General features: G+C 46.1%; 1 protein-coding gene across 3 annotated transcripts; it reads right to left on the bottom strand.

Annotated features, from left to right (window-relative positions):
- Positions 1–934: 934 nt before the first annotated feature.
- Positions 935–19919, bottom strand: CDK5RAP3 (CDK5 regulatory subunit associated protein 3). 3 transcript variants are annotated; one of them, XM_081885633.1, is made up of 14 exons: positions 19790–19919; positions 18401–18446; positions 18073–18204; positions 17717–17817; positions 16696–16744; positions 15237–15415; positions 12937–13073; positions 11765–11909; positions 10608–10739; positions 9117–9198; positions 6304–6392; positions 4668–4873; positions 3045–3216; positions 935–1228 (listed from the first exon to the last, which is right to left on the bottom strand). In XM_081885633.1, the coding sequence occupies exons 1-14, from the start codon at positions 19793–19795 to the stop codon at positions 1163–1165; spliced, it is 1542 nt and encodes a 513-aa protein (XP_081741759.1). In that variant the 5' UTR covers positions 19796–19919; the 3' UTR covers positions 935–1162. The 3 variants fall into 3 exon arrangements, with proteins under 3 accessions (XP_081741759.1, XP_081741757.1, XP_081741758.1); XM_081885631.1 differs by having other exon boundaries at positions 10608–10736; positions 19790–19902; XM_081885632.1 differs by lacking the exon at positions 19790–19919 and adding an exon at positions 19596–19742.
- Positions 19920–20552: the final 633 nt, after the last annotated feature.

Raw genomic sequence — 20552 nt, 5'->3', positions numbered from 1 at the left:
CTCTTTTTTCCACTTCCTTCTTCGTTTGACCAGGTTTTAGCTAGGACTGCTCTGCTAGCTCTCAGCTAGCAGGAGCATTGGGATTAATTCCCCCATATGGGGTAGATCCACATGTACATATTTGTAACTAAGTCTGCCTTGAGGAATCCAACTGTGAACTGATGTGAGTAAACTTCTTTTATCATCTTTAAGTAATTTTGTGGCGTCTTTATTCTTTTTAAGGGGGATTCAAGGGAACTTACCAGGAACATACAATTCAGTCTGAGACAGATTGAATTGTATAATAGTGAGAGGCTCACACGAGCCTGCAACCAGTTATCTGCTGTGCGTGAGAAGGAGAATGTAAACTCTGGTAAGTAAAGGACCTTGCTAGCGCAAGTTAGGAAGGATATTAATAAACCATATATCCTCTCCTGCCACCCTGAACATTTCCACAAAACTTACATCCCCTGCTCCACCTACTCTTGCTGATGCACTGCCTCACCACTGTCATGTGGCCCCTGAAACGTTGCCCAGAAAGGAATGAGGCCCTCAAAGTGAAAAAAAAGGTTCCTCAGCTTTTGTCAGTAGATCATGAGATTCTTAATCTCAGGGTTGTGGGTTCGAGCGAAAGATTCCTGCATTGCAGGAAGTTGGAATAGATGACACTCGTAGTCCCTCTACAGTTTGATGAATCCTGTGAAAGGGGCTTGCATCCCAGCAGTGCTGTTTGAGGGACAGTGTGTGCAACTCGCCAGTGCTGAGGTTTCTCCTACAGCTGCAGTGTCTATCCCAAGGCCAAGCAAAGATCCATGACCGCAGTGCCATGCCCGGGGTTACTGTTACCAGATTAGTGGGTACAGTTGGTTTCCTTGGGGTGTACGGAAAGGTTTAAGATGGGGTGTGTCTCTGGGGAATCTTGTACCTTCCTTGGCCACCAGAATTACCACCGGAATTGGAACGGAGACAGCAGCTTTATTTATCCATCAGGGATCTGATAATAAGCATGAAAAGCTCTATGCGGGACAAGTCCAGGAAGCCGTCCCAACCAGCCGCCCCTTGCTCCCAGAATCTGAAGACCAACTGGCCTCCCTTCCCTTTGGTTGTGGGTGTGTGGTTGACGCCATCTGCTGCAACCACACAAGGGACGTCCAAGGTGTATTTTGCGTGTGGGGAGAAGGAGTCAGACGAGGGCACCCATCAGGTTCACAGGTCGCTCGTTGTACCGTTTAGAGATGTCTGCTTCAATCTGAAAGACAGAATACCCATTGTCAGTGGGGCCCCCGAAGCCAAACTGCAGAAAATTATACCAAAAGGAAACACAGCTTTTGTGTGACTGTCCCGTTATTGGAAAATATTAATAAATTGCTGGTGGTGGGAGGTGGGGGTGGGAATCAGTGTGGTGTAGTAGTTAAGAGCGGTAGACTCGTAATCTGGTGAACTGGGTTCGCTTCCCTGCTCCTCCACATGCAGCTGCTGGGTAACCTTGGGCTAGTCACACTTCTCTGAAGTCTCTCAGCCCCACTCACCTCACAGAGTGTTTGTTGTGGGGGAGGAAGGGAAAAAGAGATTGTTAGCTGCTTTGAGACTCCTCGGGGTAGTGATAAAGTGGGATATCAAATCCAAACTACTACTTCTCCTCAGCTTCTGGTATAACCCCAGATATCACCCTTATTAGTTTCAAGTTTATAGCGTAGCCGCAAGTTCTAGAAACTCATTTTTTTATCAAAAAAGAAAGAGCGAGAGAGATTTTTAAGAACTGTGCATTGAATGCTGTAATTCCATGCCAGTACTGCAGTTGCACACAGCCCTAGAGGGAACGTGGAAGCTATTCCTTGGGCACCTTCACACCTGAGAAAAGTGAAGTTGTAGTTTGCACAGATCTTCAAACCCACCAAACCTTCCTGCTTTGATCTATAGAGGGTACGCAGGTACCCAGGCTGGGAGTTACTGATTTACATCTATAGTGGTCCATTTCCCACATTAGACCACATGCTTGTTGCCGGGTGAATGTTCAGGAACCGCAAGTCTTTAAAAGCAAGCCGTTAAGTGGGTTGTCCTTCAGCTGAACGTGGCTCCCAGCTTTGGTTGTACTATAGCTGAGTCCCGAAGGGATAATTTGTGCAAAATAAATAAGTAAATACATTTTCAGATTTAAAAAACAGCATGAGAGCTTAAAAGATGTTATCACAGTGATCAAGAGGCGGTAACCAGTTTGATTTGTGGAGCAAAAATAATAGTAGCCAAGAACTGGGGGCGGGGGGGGGGGAGCATGAAAAGATTTAGACTTTGGTGCAAATGAACCACCCTGAGACCTGCGAGTATAGGGCAGTATACAAATTTAAATATAATAGTAGTGGTAGTAATAATGATGATGATGATGATAATAATAATAATAATAATACCAACCCATTATAGGAGAATATGAGCAAATCAACCAAATAAATTTATGGAGAAATTTGTATTTTTTCTCAGATCTAACAGTATAGTAAATACAATGGAAATGTACAGTTGTATGTTGATATCCGTTTAGTGTACTTTGTTTAAGTTGGTTATTTTCTTACAGCATTGTAAACCTATTGGTTATTGCAGATTTATTGTGAACTTCAATAAAATAATAATACTTATATATATATATCTATATATTTAAAAACCAGCAGAAGCCTTGCTCCCTCCACCCCCCGTCTTTTGATTCAAACTGAAACCATGTTTTCCTAAGAAAAAGAAATGAACCCGGCAGGTTACATACATGGAGAATGGCATGGATGGAGAAGAGCCTTGTAGACCACTTAAGCCCAACTCCCAGACCACGCAAAATCCTACCTGCAGTTCTTCCCTGCAAACTCCGGGTGATATTTGCTCATATTTACCCCACCCTCCACATGCAATCCACTGTGGGTTTGATCCAAGGCAATTTACAACAGCATTGGATCGCACTCGGTCAGGAGGCACCGTGTGTTCTGGTGCCTCTGAAATGGAAGTGGCCTACAGAACTTAGCGCAGCTGGACTTGGAGGTGGGAACCGCCCCCCCCCCCCCGCTCTTTGTGCCCTCCATTGCACTCACCAGCTTCTGCAACTCTCTGGTTTTCTCCACAAGAATGTCAAGTTTTGGCTCCAGGCTGGCCTGCTCTTCCAGTGCCTCCTGCCGCTTCTGAACCATCAGATCCTTCTTCAGGAGGAGGAGGTCCGCCTGCTTCAACTTCTGACGGAGGAGCTCGGTCACGCGGTCCACATATCTGAAGCCCAAGAGAATCCCATGAAAAGCCTTCAAGCAAACTCTTGTCCACTGCACTCCTCAAGCACTGCACATGTTTTTGTTTTGTTTTTCATTGGAATTTTATTTACAACAAAACATAAACCCTCCCACCTCCCCCAATACAGAAATCCACCCTCATTAAACGTGAACATAACATGCAATGATCATAACATACAACCATACAAACAACCAAATAAAAGACTTCCTTTATCATGTATCTGGCCACCTTTTTTACTTCTTATAAACTGTTTCCTTTATGCGTTATTATTAAGATTTTTCTAATTATAACTTAAGTATCCACAAAGTCCCCTGCAGACATTAATCGAAACAAGTCCAGGTATGTATTTTTGGGCACTGTTTTGTGAAGTATTCGCTGCATTTCCCCCATGCTTTTTGAAACTCTTGTCCAGTGTGATCTCTAATTGCCTCTGTTAATCTAGCCAGTTCAATATACTCTTAACAGTTTATCTTGCCATTCCTTTTTTGTTGGCACAGTTTCTTTTTTCCAGTTTTTAGCAATTAGGACATGTTGTACATGTTGCACATGTTGATCCTACTCAGAGATTCTGGTATCACAGGATTGGCATCGGACTGAAAAGAACATCTGGCTCAACCTCCAACACCAAGCAAGTACGTTTACATGAACACTGAGCCCCACTTGACCGAATGGAACTTATTTCCCTTCTAGCATGTTTTCCTCTTTAAAAAGGAGTCTCGGCAAAGTACTGCCTCCAGACTGTGCTTTAGCAGATGAGCAGGAGTGTAAGAAGCCGATTCAAAGGGAAGAGGGTGTGCCGCACTGCAAAGATTCTCACACAAATATAGCGTCTTCTGTTGTCTAAGGTGCGGCACACAGCAAATGCACACAGATAGGAGTGGATCAAGACAGGCTGTTATGCATTTTATATGCACCAAATCAAAACAATGAAACCTCCCCTCTCCCACCAAAAACGTACAATGAAACCTTCCCCATGAAGGACTTTTAAAAAGACCCATGAGACCATGCAGGTCACAGAAACTCCAGTAATAAAACACCAGAGCCCTGAATGGTTTTCCCCAACAATCTCCAATTCCAACTTTCAACCGCACTACAAAATTGTGCTTTCCCTAAGGCAAGCCCCATACCACTGAAATCCCCGTTCCATGTCTTCCAACCTATCTTTTCCTTGTCGCGCCTCCATTTCAACCCAAGGGGGATTCATCTTGGGCCCTGAACTGGTTTTTCCTTTTTTAATTTTTTATTTATTGGGTCTTATAAACAAGAATGACGTTATACAAATAACTGGCACAGTTACGGTCAGGACCGGAGACAAAAAGAAATCTGTCTGCTTTACAGCCCGTCAAGGGTAAGAAAGGGTTTCTTGTGTGTGCTACGAAAGGGAAGGTCTGACCCAAGGGAAGGAGTTATGTAGGAAGAAGAAGTTCACCAACCTCGGGGAGGCAAGGATCATGAAAAGATGCTGCATTCTCAAGCTGGTCAACCGGCCAAGAAGGTTGTGGATGACTGCAACCATGGCCTCCAACTTCTCTTTGGTCTGGTCTTGCAGAATGGCTGGCGCTAGTTGGAACTGGCTCACAGCTAGGATGTCCGCCTCTTCGCTTGTCTCAGCAATGCGCTGGGAAAGGAATATCTCCAGCTTTTGGTGGGTGAGGGAGGGACAGGAGGAGACATAGGGCAGTGAGAAAGCAGGGCACAAACACTTGCCTGCCAAAAAGCCTTCAATTTCAAAACAAAGACGAAGGCAGTGTGGGGGGGTCACAACGGCCGACAGTTCTTTCTCAGGGATTCATCTGAACCAAATCCTACTAGGTATCAAGGCTCTCTTTACAGTGCCAATGCTCAATTCTGGAATATGTATAGCAATAAAGAAGAACACCTTTGTACATCTACATGACCAATGGATTCAAGTTACAAGAAAGGAGATTCCGACTAAACATCAGGAAGAAACATCAGGAAATAAGACAGTGGAACAAACTCCCTCAGAAGGTGGTGGGCTCCTCCTCACTGGAGATTTTTAAGCAGAGATTGGATGGCTTCCTGTCATGGATGCTTTAACTGAGGTTCCTGTATTCCAGGGGGTTGGACTAGATGACCCTTGGGGTCTCTTCCATATCTAAAATTCTATGATCCTATGTGCAGAAAACTACCTTTGTCTTTGAAGGCCAGCTAGCTCCCATTCATTTCCCAGTTTCCAGCTCAGATGGCACCACCCAAGCTTGAGCTCCAGGACATCTCATTTTAGAAATTAACCACTTGTGTTTCTTGGGTCTTGTTATCTCTACCCTGCTCCCACCGTGCCAGACAAGTCTTAGAAGTGATGTGCCAGAGGACTGAGATGCACAGTCGTACCTTGGAAGCCAAATGGAATCCTTCCAGGAAGTCTGTCCGACTTCCCAAATGTTCGATAACTAAGGTGTGGCTTCCGATTGGCTGCAGGAGCTTTCTGCACACAATCGTAAGCCGCGGAAGCTGTGGTCGGATGTTCGGCTTCCAAAGAACATTCACAAACCGAAACACTCACTTCCGGGTTTGTGGCGCTCGGGAGCCAAAACGTTTTGACTCGCAAGGCATTCGGCTTCCAAAGTACGACTGTATTCAAAATCACATGAGATCGGATGCAGCTGTCCTGCCCTGAACATGGGGCACAACTGATGCCTGAGAGTCACTTGGCAGATAGAGACAGGCTTAAATTTCAGGACCATGGATAACTCCACACAGGCGAATTACCGTACTTGGCCAAACTATCCTTCCTAAGCTTTTCATCTTTCCTGCGGAATGGAGAGCCTTAAAGGGGGAGTCCCATGGCCTGCAACCTAGCTCTGCATCCTCTCTCAGCCAGTCCTGCCGTGCATTGCCTGTGCCGGAGACAGCAAGGTCCCTGGTGTAAAGAGGGCCACTTCTTCAGAGGAATCTGTCGCTTGGCATCCCGGCTTAGGGGGCATCTCCCAGCTGACAGGCCTTTGGCTCAGCACTGGGGTTCAGCACCTCTGGAAGTTGGAGTCAAACAACATCTAAAGTGACAGAGTCTCCCTGGTTTGAACTTAGCACTGCATAAGCTCTTGTTACCTCCATGAGCTCATCAATGAACTGATTCCTGGTCTCTGGGGTCTCCAGGATGGTGAGAGCATCAGGTCCTCGTGCAATTCCCTCTGGGGCTGGATGCAGAGAACAGAGGGGGAAGAAAAGTAGATTTCATTTATAAATAAATTTCATAGACTTCATTTACAAATGAATACCTGGTTTTAAAGTAACAATTCAGCTTCTCCTTTACTTTTCTATTCCCACCCTATAGAAATAGAATGGAAAGACCCCATTCTGAAAGTCGGGGCCAAACTTGTTGGGAAACAAGGCTAAAAATCAGATGATGTTACAATTTAATACTGTTCCACACCGTCAGCAGGATTTGCAAATGGGAAATGCTGCACAAGGAGGGGACTTGGTGCTGGACGCAGAATCCTCCATCCTGAGAATTGCAGCCTTCATCTCAAAACAAAAACACAACCAGCCAGCCAGCCCTTATAGCTACAAAACCCAACTGGAAATTTTGCAAAATGCTTGGTATATCTCAGAAACCACAAGACCAGTAAGTTGAGCTAGACTTCAGTAGACCACAGAGTTCTTTCCACTCTCAACAGCTAGGGGAAAAAACCAAGAGGAAATGATGCAAGATTAAGCAAATAATACATGCAAATATGCTTAATTCTGCACCATTTGTATAGGTTGCAGAATCTAGCTTTCCTTGGCACAAGAACTAGGTTTAAAATGCAGAACTTTGATTTTGTTTGTTCTTTTGTAACAGGCAATCCCAGGTTGTCATAGGGAAGATGCTCTCCTAAGGGTCCAATTCTTAAGTAACAACGGGGCAGCATTTTATACAGCAGCAAGGATTTATCCACGTATCAGGGCAAGGCAGCACACCAGCGAGTTGCTTTCAGTTCTTACTTGCAACAACTGCCATGAACCATCCTCACACCCATGTTCCACAAGTCAGGGGTGCATCTGAAAATTCTGGGCCTGGAAGCATGGGATGTGGAGACTTTTGTCAGCTATCTCCCTTGTTCCCCACCCCTGCATGTCCCAGGACCTACTAGAAAGAGCTGCTGCGGTCTTTACCTGATCCTGGATAGTGCCATTAACTCAGACTCAACTTCCAGACTTTGTCCTGAGAAAGTCTGTGCCTTATTTGAAAAGTATTAACTTCCTGGCAAAGCCCTTCGTCATTGCTGCACCAACTCAGAAGGTGAACTGACTCGCCAATCTTGCCTTTGATTTCCCCACCTACAACGGCAGGCAGGAGTGCCAAATCCCAAGCCAAGCCAGGCTGCCATTTCAAGAGGCAGACTATACAACAGATGCACTTGCAAGTGGGCCTCTGCACAGATTCTTCCTCCCTTGCTATGAGGAATTGCCTCATATAAAACAGAATCAGAATAATATAAATCAGAATCCAGAATCCAGCCTCCAGCAGCCTCCAATCCTTTCAGTTTTCTCGTTTTAAAATGTCAACTTTTTCTTTTTTCCAATTACTCTTTATTAGTTTTATTTATAACATCCAAACAACACTATACAAAACAAACAAAAAGAAAAAATAAACAAACATCCAATAAAAAAATTTTTGTTACATAAACATAAGATCACTTTCTTCTTTATGTTGTGACTTCCATCAACCTCAGCATGGGTCCTCTGATTCCTTAGTAACTGCCTATTATATAATGTTTGACTTAGCATGAACTATTTTTTTAATTGTATATTTCTAACATAAGCTATTATATTGCGATAGTTAATCGAAGCATGTTAAAGATTTCAGGTGGGAACAATGTCCTTTCAAATACGTTCTGCAAACATCCCATTCCTTGTTAAACTTTTGGTTTGGCTGATTCCTAATTTCCGCTGCCATCTTCGCCAATTCCACATATTCAAATAATTTCATCTGCCATTCTCTTTAGATGGTCAGCTTCAATATGCTTGCAAAAGAAAACCTAGTTGCAAACAGGGATGCTGCTACAGTCCACTATTTGGAGCTAGGACAATGGCCTGCCTGAGAGTATAACTGGTACCAACTGGTAGGTGTCAGGACCGCTAATGCACAGGGAGGGGAACTACTAAGACAACAAAGGACAACTGGAAAAAAAGAAATCAAACAAATACAATGAGGGAAGAGTATATTGGGGTGAACACAGGCTGGCTTGTGTGCAAGAATCCCATTGCAGGAGCAGAAAACACATATCCAACAGCGCCCTCTTGTGTATGCTTTGTTCCCCTTTTCCCCCACTCCCTCTGACTCAGGACAAAACAACCTGTTTATTTGCCAAGGAGGAACTGCTGAAGGGAGAGAAACTTAACCCCTCCCACAGCTGCCCTCATGTTTTGCTGTTTTCCCCCTTGCTCACACTTGCTTCCACTTTAGAGAGCAGTTTGGAGGTGGAGGTAGAAGCACTTAATATGGACTAGATCAGGCTTCCACAACCTCGGCCCTCCAGATGTTTTGAGACTACAATTCCCATCATCCCTGACCACTGGTGCTGCTAGCTAGGGATCATGGGAGTTGTAGGCCAAAAACATCTGGAGAGCCAAGTTTGAGGAAGCCAGGACTAGACGGTATTTCTAGAGGAGAATCAGTGGGTCAACGAGCAAGGACTCTGTACCAAGAGGTGTGGCTTCCCGACAGACCTGATCCCCAGAAACTCTCTTTTTACAAATCAACAAGTTTTACTTGCCACGTCCTGCAGGAGTCCCGAGATGGAGTCCGCTTTTCCAGTTGCCTCAAGCAGCTCATTATCAGACTTTTAGCCTTGTTTCCTGACAAATTTCACCCCAGCCCTTTTTAGTGTGTGTGCATATTCACCTCCTTCCAGAAAGGGGGCGCTAGAGGTGCTTACCCTCACTGCCAGCCTCCAACACCACGATCTGAGCTGCGTCATCACTCCCATCTCCCCAGTCTATGGCTGCAGTGCTGCTCTCCTGTAGAAGGGGAATATTTCTGTGACTAGTATCTGCATGGATGCCTGAAGTCAGGACAGCTGTGATCACGATATATGACAGTATGTCAAACAGGCAGGCCACAGTCTTCTTCTCTTTCTCTCTCTCTCTCTTTCTGTTTCTGTGTCTGTGTGTGTCTGTGTGTGTGTGAAGTTTCTGGTCCATACATTTGCAAAGGAGCGTCTTAAAAATATGTTATTGACTTATACAGTAGAACCTCTACTTACGACCGCCTCTACTTGGTCCCGATCCAAGTTGCGACCACGGCAAACCCGGAAGTAAATACCGGGTTTGCTGTGATTCATGCACACACAGAAGCGGCTTCTGCCGTTTGTGTATGCGCAGAAGTGGCTGCCGCTGTCTGCACATGCGCAAACGCATGCCGTTGCCGAATGCACCTGCACACAACCAGTGGCGTAGCGTGGGTTGTCAGCACCCGGGGCAAGGCAAGTAATTTGCGACCCCTAACCCGTGGATTTGCGCCCCCTAACCCTACCCCCAGATGTTGCGCCTGGTGCGGCCAGCCCCCCCTGCACCCCCCACGCTATGCCACTGCACACAACGGTGCTTCTACCAGCGACCTGGATCGACTTACAGACGGACTTCTGGAACTGATTAGGTCCGTAAGTAGAGGTTCCACTGTAATGGTTATAAACTATTGTTGTGAGGGGTCAGTCTGGACGATACCCCGAGTCCCTTCCAGTTTGGGGGACCCTGTATCTGTGAGGGGAGAATGCATAAGAGGAAGATTGCCAAACCAGTTCCTCTGTCAAGCAGATGGCTTCAGCTGGTTAGTTAAGTACCACAATTTAGCAGATCCAAAGAAGTTGCTTTGTGCCATAGGACAAATGGGTGAGACTTCCCCAACATCCCTCACCTAGTTGCCATATAATAATAATAATAATAATAATAATAATAATAATAATAATAATACCTTTATTGTCATTGTACAAGCTGTGTACAATGGAATTTAACAAAATTATACAAAACAATAGTGTGCATGAGTCGGAACTGGATGCTAGAAAGTTGCAGAGATGGATATATGCCCTGCTCTGTGCTGGACTTTGGGACTCCCACCTTTGAAACCTAAGTTCAATGGGAGTGATAATGCTGTGAGCCCCTCTGTCCTACGATCAGGTTGTAGAAATGTGTCAATTAAACCATATATCCTAAAGACACCACAGTCTCCACTGACCTTCACTCCAAGGAAACTGAGCCCTGGGTAAAGTGCAGGCACCCCTGAAGCCTCTCACCGATAAGAGATTGGGGTGACACATAACAATATCATAGCACTGTAGCTGCTCGTCTCCACAGTGCCCGGTACATGTACAATCAAACTGCATGCAAGCGCTGTCTGCATATAGAGGCAGGCAGATATGGTAGACACTCACTTGGGCATCTGACTCCAGAGAAATACCCCAGTCTATCTCCTCACTTCCTTCTCCAACGGAGATCCCATAATCAACCACTTCAGGGGCAGGCGCCGACTCTGCTCCGTCTCCAAAGTCGCCCCAGTCAATCTGCTGACAGAAAACACAATCCTGACTAGGTGGCATTTTGCCTGATCCAACAAAGTAATTTGTGCGTTCCTATGCTTAGCCCCTAGGACGCAGGTGGCGCTGTGGGTTAAAGCCTCAGTGCCTAGGACTTGCCGATCGAAAGGTCAGCGGTTCGAATCCCTGCGGCGGGGTGCGCTCCCGCTGCTCGGTCCCAGCGCCTGCCAACCTAGCAGTTCGAAAGCACCTCCAGGTGCAAGTAGATAAATAGGGACCACTTACCAGCGGGAAGGTAAACGGCGTTTCTGTGTGTGGCTCTGGCTCGCCAGATGCAGCTTTGTCACGCTGGCCACGTGACCCGGAAGTGTCTCCGGACAGCGCTGGCCCCTGGCCTCTTAAGTGAGATGGGCGCACAACCCCAGAGTCTGGCAAGACTGGCCCGTACGGGCAGGGGTACCTTTACCTTTACCTTTATGCTTAGCCCCTAGGGACGTGGGTGGCGCTGTGGGTTAAACCACAGAGCCTAGGACTTGCCGATCAGAAGGTCGGTGGTTCGAATCCCCGCGAAGGTGTGAGCTCCCATTGCTCGGTCCCTGCTCCTGCCAACCTAGCAGTTCGAAACCACGTCAAAGTGCAAGTAGATAAATAGGTACTGCTCCGGCAGGAAGGTAAACGGCGTTTCCGTGCGCTACTCTGGTTCGCCAGAAGCGGCTTAGTCATGCTGGCCACATGACCCGGAAGCTGTACGCCGGCTCCCTCGGCCAATAAAGCGAGATGAGCGCCGCAACCCCAGAGTCGGTCACGACTGGACCTAATGGTCAGGGGTCCCTTTACCTTTTTATGCTTACTCCCAAATGTGTGGGGTCAGGCTGACACTATTCTGTAGTCAGAATGCTCCCTACCTAGGCACACTAGCACTGTATTTTTGCTGTCCAAAGCAAGCAGTGGGTTGGACAAGCCCTCTGTTAATTACCTTTACCCGCTGGCAGAGGGATACAAATTGTTTACATCCCACCGCACCCACTTTGACCCCCTTCCCCAAATGGACATACCGCATCCTCCTCGACGGCTTCCTTCACTTCCACAGCCTTTGGCCGCTCCACTGCGGTTGGCTTCACCCCTCGCCTCCACTCGTACACGGTGGTGTTGCCCAGAGCCTGCACGTGCCTCAGTAAGGGGACAACCTGCTCTGCGGAACTGGAAGGCAAGAGATCAGCAAGCAAATGCAGCCAGTCAAGATGTCTGTCCCTGGGCTCAACACTGCCTTATAGTGACTGCAACTTGCTGCAGTTAGCAAATTAGATAATATCTCTTGACTCTTGGGAATACAGGTAATCCTCGTTTTGCACGGGGGTTATGTTCCAGACCCCTGCGTCCATCGGCGGAGCACTCGTAAGCCTGCTCCACCTCTTGTTTGTGACGTCTTTATTATTATTTCTTCCATAATTTTTATTATATTTTCTGTTTTACGTTTTAGAAGATTCATTCAAGCAACCTTAAAATATCAATGACTTCCCTTCTTCTCTTTCCACAGTTCATTTTGCAAAACATAAATCCCTGCATATTTTATATAAACGAAACCATTCAGTATTCCGTTATTACACTCATCAAAACTTATTTACACTGTTGGATTTATCTTAATGCTGCCCACAGTTTCAAATACACACAACCTTTTTTGTGATGTCTTTGTGGCATTTGAGGGCTACTTCCAGGTTCAGTGCCGTGCGCACGATCGTGAGTCATTTGGTTACGCCTAAATCGGTGGCTGCCTATGCTTGCAAACTGAAAGCAGCCCTGCATAGAAGATGGTGGCAGAGATCAATTGCTATGGAATCCTGCAAGGTTGCAGATCCCACCCACCTTTGGCTCTGGGCTCCGCCCACTTTGGGCTTTGACCCCACCCACCACAGCCATGTGGCCCATGACACCTGAGGGAATGCAGCCAGGAGAAAGGTTCTCCCCCACCTCTGCCTGTTACATGTCCTGGATGCTTTGATGTTGCCCTAGTGAATCACCCCAACTGGTCCACTGAGCCCAGTGCTGTCTACTCCAACCAGCAGCTGCAATTCAAGGGTTCAGGCAGCACTCCTTCACAATCCTACATTCTCAGATCCTTCTAAACCAAAGATTCTGGGGACCGCACACCTGTCACACCCACAGGACAGCAAAGCAAAGCAAAGCAAAAAAAGGAATTCTAGAACCTTCTCAGCTTACTAGCCCCTACCTGTCGCACACAAACTGCACACAGGCCTGGTATAGGTTGATGGCTTCCAAAAGCCCCTTGGCACCAGCCCCAGTCTCATCAAGCTGTGATGGAAGGTCTTTCACCAAAGCCAGAAGCTCCTGGCGTACGTCGTCCCCCTGGAAAAAACAGAGATATAAGACCAGTCAGACACTGTTCAATATGATAGTGTTCTCACAAATTACTGCTGCTGTGAAGGATCGTTTTGCATACATTTAAGCTCTAATTGGGGATGAGGGTGGCGCTGTGGGTTAAACCACAGAGCCTAGGACTTGCCAATCAGAAGGTCGGCGGTTTGAATCCCCGCAACAGGGTGAGCTCCCGTTGTTCAGTCCCTGCTCCTGCCAACCTAGCAGTTTGAAAGCACGTCAAAGTGCAAGCAGATAAATAGGAACCGCTCCGGCGGGAAGGTAAACGGCATTTCCATGCGCTGCTCTGGTTCGCCAGAAGTGGCTTAGTCATGCTGGCCACATGACCCGGAAGCTGTATGCCGGCTCCCTCGGCCAATAAAGCGAGATGAGTGCCGCAACCCCAGAGTTGGTCACGACTGGACCTAATGGTCAGGGGTCCCTTTACCTTTTTAAGCTCTAGCTGAATTGACACAGTCTATATTTCTGCATCCCACTGCCACTTAAACTCCAACCTTTGCATTCACCCTTTTCCCTGCCCCACTTTAAACCAATGTGTATCTATAACTGACAACTGAGGATCACACTCCATTCATCAGATGTAAATTTTTAAAAAAGGGAAAGGACCCCTGGATGGTTAAGTCCAGTCAAAGGTGATTATGGAGTGTGGCGCCCATCTCACTTTCAGGCCGAGGGAGCCGGCGTTTGTCCACAGACAGCTTTCCGGGTCATGTGGCCAGCATGAATAAACAGCTTCTGGCGCAATGGGACACCGTGACGGAAACCAGAGCGCATGGAAACGCCTTTAACTTCCTGCCACATTGGAACCTATTTATCTACTTGCACTGGGATGCTTTCGAACCGCTAGGTTGGCAGGAGCTGGGACAGAACAATGGGAGCTCACTCCGTTACAGGGATTCGAACCACCAACATTCTGATTGGCAAGCCCAAAAGGCTTGTATTAGATGTAGTGGGCTCTAGTTCACAAGAGCTTATACCATAATACATTTCTTAGTCTCTATGGTGCTACAAGTCTTTTTGTTACGCAAGAGAAAGTCTGTCCAAGCCCCCGGAAGGTTTCAGAGCTTTCTTCTGAATCTGCCCACACATTTCCATATTTTTATCCAAAAAGTATAGAAACTTGCTTTAAAAAGTGGAAGTCCAAAATCTCAATAATATGAAGCAAAACAACAGACCAATAAAGCAGTACAATGCAGAAAGGAAAATATATGCTAGATGGCTGAGCAAGGCAGTGCTGGGAGAAATTGAAAGACGGTGCTGTTAATCATTTGAGATTCTGTGCACAGCATAATTCTGCTTGGTCTGGATTGTTGAAAAGCAATTTCCTAGCCTTTATGTTGGCAAAATATATCTGAAAACAGGCAATGTCTACCTGATGCTTCAGCATTTGAGGGCTAGAATTTATATTCCTATATATTATCTATGAATCCCCTCTATTCCTTCTTGATAGGAGTTGAAATACTCAAAGGTTCCTGGAAGTAACGCTCCATAACCTGGAAGTCGTTCTGCTTAAACCTAGATCTGCATGGTCTTGCAATGGCCATCAAGCGATGAGAAAAAGGCACTCAGAAACATAACCTTCTTTACATCCTTCCATTCTCTGCTAGGGCTGAGAATGGGTTTCAGGCCTAAGGCCTGTTTCAGAGTAAGCCCAGCCTCCCTCTTGCCATCATTTCTCTTCTAACATCTCCAGTTAAAATAGTTTAGGCACTACTGAGTCTGAATGAATGAGGCAAATTGAGGAAAGTATCACAGAACAATCACACCTGCACTGATTTTGTTTAGTATTGTTCATTTTCAATGCAGTATTTGAAGCTTCAAGGCACAGAACGGGTTATTTTGACAGAACGCCTGGACAGCGCTGGCTGCAAAACCAGGCTGGGTTTAACCACAAACAATTCAGATTTGCCAGCCAGGAAATGGCTTGGGGCTACATGTCCACATGTTGAGCTGTGCACCTTAGAAAGGTACTCATCCATGCTGACTCCTGAGGCTGCTCCTGATGACTATCGTTCAGGCAGCAAAAAAGGTTTGAGGGGCACTTCCATAGCTCTGGCCAGGACTGGCATTCTGCCATTAATCGCAAAAGCGATTAAGAGTGGTGAGACTTGAGGGGAGAGGCGCGCTCTGTACCGTAATGCCATACTGCTTGCAGGAGCTGTAGAAGCGCTCCCTCGTCTCGGCGGCCGCCAGCTGGCACTCCTCCTCCTTGCGGCTGTATTCCTGCTGCAGTTGTTGGCACTTGCTGATCTGCTTCTTGAGCGATGGGATCTCGTAGCTGACATTCCGCACCAGGAGGCTGGCCAGTTCTACTGCAGAAGAAGAAAAGACACCGCAGGTTGAGTGTTACGTGTACATTTTAGCAGATCTAGGGTAGCTCACCGCAGCTTAACTCGCACCCTATAAAATCCTGCACCCCATTTGTAACGGACAAGCTTTATCCAGTACATCAGGCTTCAGAAGAGGAAGCAGAGCCACTTTCTGCTGAGATGTCAGCTCCGTCAGGCTTCTCCTGCCATCAAATGCCACCTCACTGCAATCATTACAGCAGGCTGTAGCAGGAGGAGGAAGAGAAGGGAATCAGGGCCACTGAGCTAAGAGATCAGCACGTTTTGGCTCCTCCTCTCCTTGAATGCATTTCCATTCCAAATCCCCGTGTTGCAACATGATGACCATGTACATACGCAACAAACAATCTTTAAATGAAGCGAGGTACCAGACTTTGCACGATGAAAGACAGCTTGCCTTTCATTGTACAAAATCTGGTTCCTTGCTTCATTTAAAGAGACTAAAGATTTCATTTTGTACTTATTATGGTTTGAAGGGATTCTGTAAAGATTGTCTATTGCGTGGTCATTGTGCTGCCTTTCCATTCCAGCTGGTCATTATTAGAACTAGAGCCCGAGTTTGCTGTTTTCCAAGTCTTCCGAATCTTTTTCATTTCTGTGCTGTGACAAAGAAGGAATGACTCTCCGCATTGTACTTGGCTTGTGAGCCTTCTACGGCCATCTGGCTGCGACACTGTGGAAGGCAGGGTGCTAGGCTAAACGGATCCTTGGTCTGATCCAGGAAGTCAAAGAGGGGGTACCTGCAGCCCTTCTGAAGTTGCTGGACTACAACTCCCATCATTGCTAACCATTGGCCATGTTGGCTGAGGCTGATGGGAGTTGGAGTCCAGTAACACCTGGAAGGTGCAGGTTCCCCGCACTTGTTATAAAGAGAAGTGGCTACTGGTACTTACTACTTTCCTGGCAGGAAGACTAAAATAGTAGCACCTCTTAGTGGTGCAGCAATAAAACTGCTAGCATATTTGTAAAGCTAAGCAGGGTCCAATATGGTTTCAAGTTGGACGAGGAAACCACATGCTGAGATTCCTGCATTGCAGGAAGTTGGATTAGAGGACAACTCTATAATTTTATGGTTCTACTTTGAGGATATTTAGTGGTATGAAGAGTTCAAGTACAAAACTGACAAGGACCCAAAATGAAAACTGCTCACAGAAATGAGTTACTGCTATTTCTCACACTATGGACACACACTATGGCCAGACGGTGTGTGTGTGTCTCTGTACCACACATGGAGGTTGTCTTACCCAAGTAGGTGTTATCCTTTTCATACAGCGATATTATTTCTTGCCAGTCCTGGGAAAATGAGACAGGATAAGAGAGGGGGGATGAGTAGGAACTAGGGAATATGTTAATTCTCCATTCTCTTTTTTTAATTGTAAATTCAGTTTTCTACATTTCCACATCAGTTTGTGATTCCCACCCCCCCAAAAAAGAGGTCCCCATGAAAATTCACCAGCATTTTAGTGTCAATTTCTTCTAATATGCACATTTTTGTAAGCAGACTTATCTAATATGCCCATTTTTACAATGCAGCTTCTCCTAATGCAATGCATTTTGTGTGTTGCTTCCATTAATACATGCATTTATATGCACGCTTTACCCGTCAACTCTCATCAGCCCCAGCCAGCATGGTAGAGATCCGTAAACAGACCCCTGTGTTGCAATATAGACAAGCTGAACAATATAACACAACACGATGGCCAATAACAATGGCACTAAACACTATTTATAGACTAATACAAATGATCAGAAATTACAACCAAAGTCTCTAAATCTTCTTCACCAGTCGCAGTAGAATAATTCAAAAGTTTGATGTATACAATCTGTCACCAAACTGCCAAAACAGAGTTTCCGGATAATCAATGTGTTTCATTCAATGCTTCATCAGCCAATCTTGATCAATTCTTCATCAGCCAATTTGGTGACAGGTTGTATATACCAAACTTTTGAATTTCTCTACCGCTACTGGTGAAGAAGTTTTCAAGACTTTGGTTCTAATTTCTGATCATTTGTATTAGTCTATAAATAGTGTTTAGTGCCATTGTTATTGGCCATCGTGTTGTGTTGTATTGTTCAGCATGGTAGAGATGACAGGAACTGTAGTCCACCAACATCTGTAGGGTAGCACTACCCCTGGGTCTAGGCTTTCTTTCCCCGCCCTCCGTCTCCACAGATATCCACACTGCAGAGCTTGCATAGACCCCATAGGAACGGTCCTTGGAAGAGGGGCTAGAGATGTAACTCTTTCCCTCCATGCTCACTCGCCTTCATACGCTGAGAAGAATAACGGCCAAAGATGTTTTTCGTGGAGGCTTCTGTCCGCTTAAGGATTTCCACAATCTGCTGGCAGTGAAAATAGTGAATATCTGCAATCAGAGAGAGAGAGAGAGAAGAGGACTGTGAGATTCTGATGACTCTTTTGCGAGTCTCATCTTCGTTCCCCTAAAAAGGCCAGGAAAATCCCAGGCACTTGATGTGCTCAGGGCTGAGAAATCTGAATGAAGAAGAACCACATATCCAGATAGGGCTTGGAATGTTCCCTGTCTGAAACTCTCACCGAGCATATGGTTTTTTCCTATGTTCCGAATTTTTCCCCATGGCTAGCTATCACAAATACTCACAGGAACCAGAGAGAAGCTGCTTGATCTCTTCATTTTCAGGCATGTCTTGCATCGCCAAGACAATCTTCTCTCGGACGGTGCGGACCTGGCCTTGCCATTTTAGGCTACAGTGTCTTCTGTCCACTAGCCAATCTACAGAAGGGAAGCAGCCACATTAAACACATGAGAGGGCCACTTCCTATCCCAAGGAATCTACTTCACTTTAACGGGCAGGGTTTTAAAATAAATATCCGCCCTTTTAAAAAGTGACAGCCCAGCAACTTTAAGATAGAGCTGCCCTCCATTTCCCCTCCTCTTTTCTTTTTGATATGACTGAGAAGAGACATACCAAGCAGCTTGCTAGTCTGTATGTCAATTGGCAAGTTCTGATAGTCCTGTTGAAATACAAAGAGAGAGTGAGAAGTCCCAAGGAAAACGAAAGACCAATGAAGTCATCTACTTTATTGACTTGCTGAATTTCTACATAAACACACACACCATCTAGAGACCCGGTTGAAGGTAACAATATAAAAACCAGAGTCCAAAAGCACCAGTATGCAATTACCGTATATATTAACTTACTAAAACATTATATTGATCTAAAATAAGCATATACCTGCTTAACCCTGGCTCCAGTTATGAAAGAACTTTAAAAAGACAGTGGTTGGAATGGTTATGCATAGGAAGACTGCAATAATTCCTAACTACTTTTAGTAGACTAAGAGACGACAGTGGAACACAGGAATGGATGTATCGTGTACTAATAGTTTAGGGCATGACCAGTCAAAACCAGCAGCTTGAATCGGATCCTCTCCTCTCAGACAAGCAGAGATGCTTCAGACTTTATACACCCGATGCATTCATAGTGTGTTCACATGGAGAACTCTTAACATTTAGGAAAATACTGCCTTAAACACACATGGGACATGTGTGTCCACTGGGAGAACACATCTTGAGACTCTGTCCTGCCATGTGATGTCCAAAATCTTCCTGGCATGTGGAAGCCGTTGAGGCATAGCTCCTGGCAGGTGTAAGTTATCCACAACTCAGTTCCACAAAGCAGCATGGACCTTCATCTTGGTATGGGGTCATTAGCATCACATTCTCCGATATGCACAGGGAATGTTATCATATTGGGGTAGAGGGGATAATTAAATTGGGGTGCAGATTGGAATAACGTACAAGATAAATAGGATTAGTAGAACAAAACTAAGAAAGCTTTTGAGAACTTTTTGGGGTGGTGGTAGGAGTGTCTCCCTAATTAGTGAGGTCTTTTTTTTAAAAAAAAATGTATCTTTATTAAAGATTTTCTTAGTTTACAAATTAGTGAGGTCTTTTAAGTCAGTGGCAGCGGCATAATTTGAGGTAGAGCTCAACTCTGGAGTTGTTTTTAAAAAGGGGATGCCTCTAAACATGTGCAGAGTCCGGCAGTCTGCACGCACCCAGAGGCACTCTTATTTCCCCCAAATGCTAAGAAATTGCACCCAAGACTCCTTGCACGCCTGGGATGAGGAGAAAGGGCTGCCAGGTGAAAGACATTGTGCCTTTCATATTGGAGACAAGCACCGGGGTCTGGTGGGTGGGTCTGGGAAAAGGGAATTTTCGAAGGATCAAGGGGATACTCTCGCCCGGGAAGGAAGCACGAGAGGATCCTGGCAACCACGCGAAGCCGTTGGTCGCTTAGCAACGCCTCCCCCTCCCCTCCCCCCCGCTTCATTTATGAAATGGTCTTTCCCACCTGCATGGTCTCTACTGCGTCCGACGTGAAAGAGCTACCGGCCCCCCCTCTTCGTAACGCCGGCCTTCCGCGCCACCGGCAGCCAATCGGCACGGACGCAGGATTAGGGCTGCCCCGCCGCAGCCAATCAACGACCACCCGTTTTGCGAAACCAAATGAGGGAGCTGTAGCAAGGCCACGCACCCGTCTTCCTGATTGGCTGGCGGGAATTTACTAATAAGGAAGAAGGGGAAGTCCGGGAGAGAAAAGGGTCAGTGGCAGCGGCTTGCCAGCAGGTGGCGCTCGAAAGCCGCAGGCTGAGCATCGTGTGTCGGTTTCTGCATGCGTGCTAAATTAGTACTGACGTGTTCATCCGCGTGGCATATAGAGGTGAATTAAGATCAACCAGATCCCTTCAGCGGAGAGCAAGATCAGCCTTGAAAGGGCTGGATATGGGGTGAAGATTTAAGCCAAACCACAATTAATCCAATTAATAATACTTTTATTCTAGCATCGGCCCTTGAGGCTTAGCAGGCAGAAATTCAGAAGCCACAGCTTCTCATTCTCTCCGCCCCTTTGCCTAAAAATGCAGTGATAGGAAAATATGGTTGCATTTTCCTTTTTCTTATGCGCTAAAGCCCACCAAGGCTGCCCAGTTCCGTTGTGACATCAAACCAGAATGGCTGTCTGCTACCGATTAACACTGATAGCTGTGAACATGTTAGTACAAAGTATGGGAAATATACTGTGCTCTGAGCACGTGAGCCTCACTGTTGAATACCTG

This window comes from Podarcis melisellensis, assembly GCF_964234715.1.
Source record: "Podarcis melisellensis genome assembly, chromosome: 13".
Lineage (NCBI taxonomy): Eukaryota > Metazoa > Chordata > Lepidosauria > Squamata > Lacertidae > Podarcis > Podarcis melisellensis.
Note: the sequence above shows the minus strand (reverse complement) of the source record. Positions and strands in the feature narration are given on the sequence as shown.

What these genes read in the sequence shown, in the direction of transcription:
- CDK5RAP3 (XM_081885633.1), bottom strand. An exon ending in GTTGGAGGCTGGCAGTGAGG is followed by an intron (nt 6,393 to 9,116) that starts GTAAGCACCTCT and finishes CTCTGCATCCAG; the next exon opens with CCCCAGAGGGAATTGCACGA. An exon ending in ATGATCCTTGCCTCCCCGAG is followed by an intron (nt 3,217 to 4,667) that starts GTTGGTGAACTT and finishes CTTGGGCTTCAG; the next exon opens with ATATGTGGACCGCGTGACCG.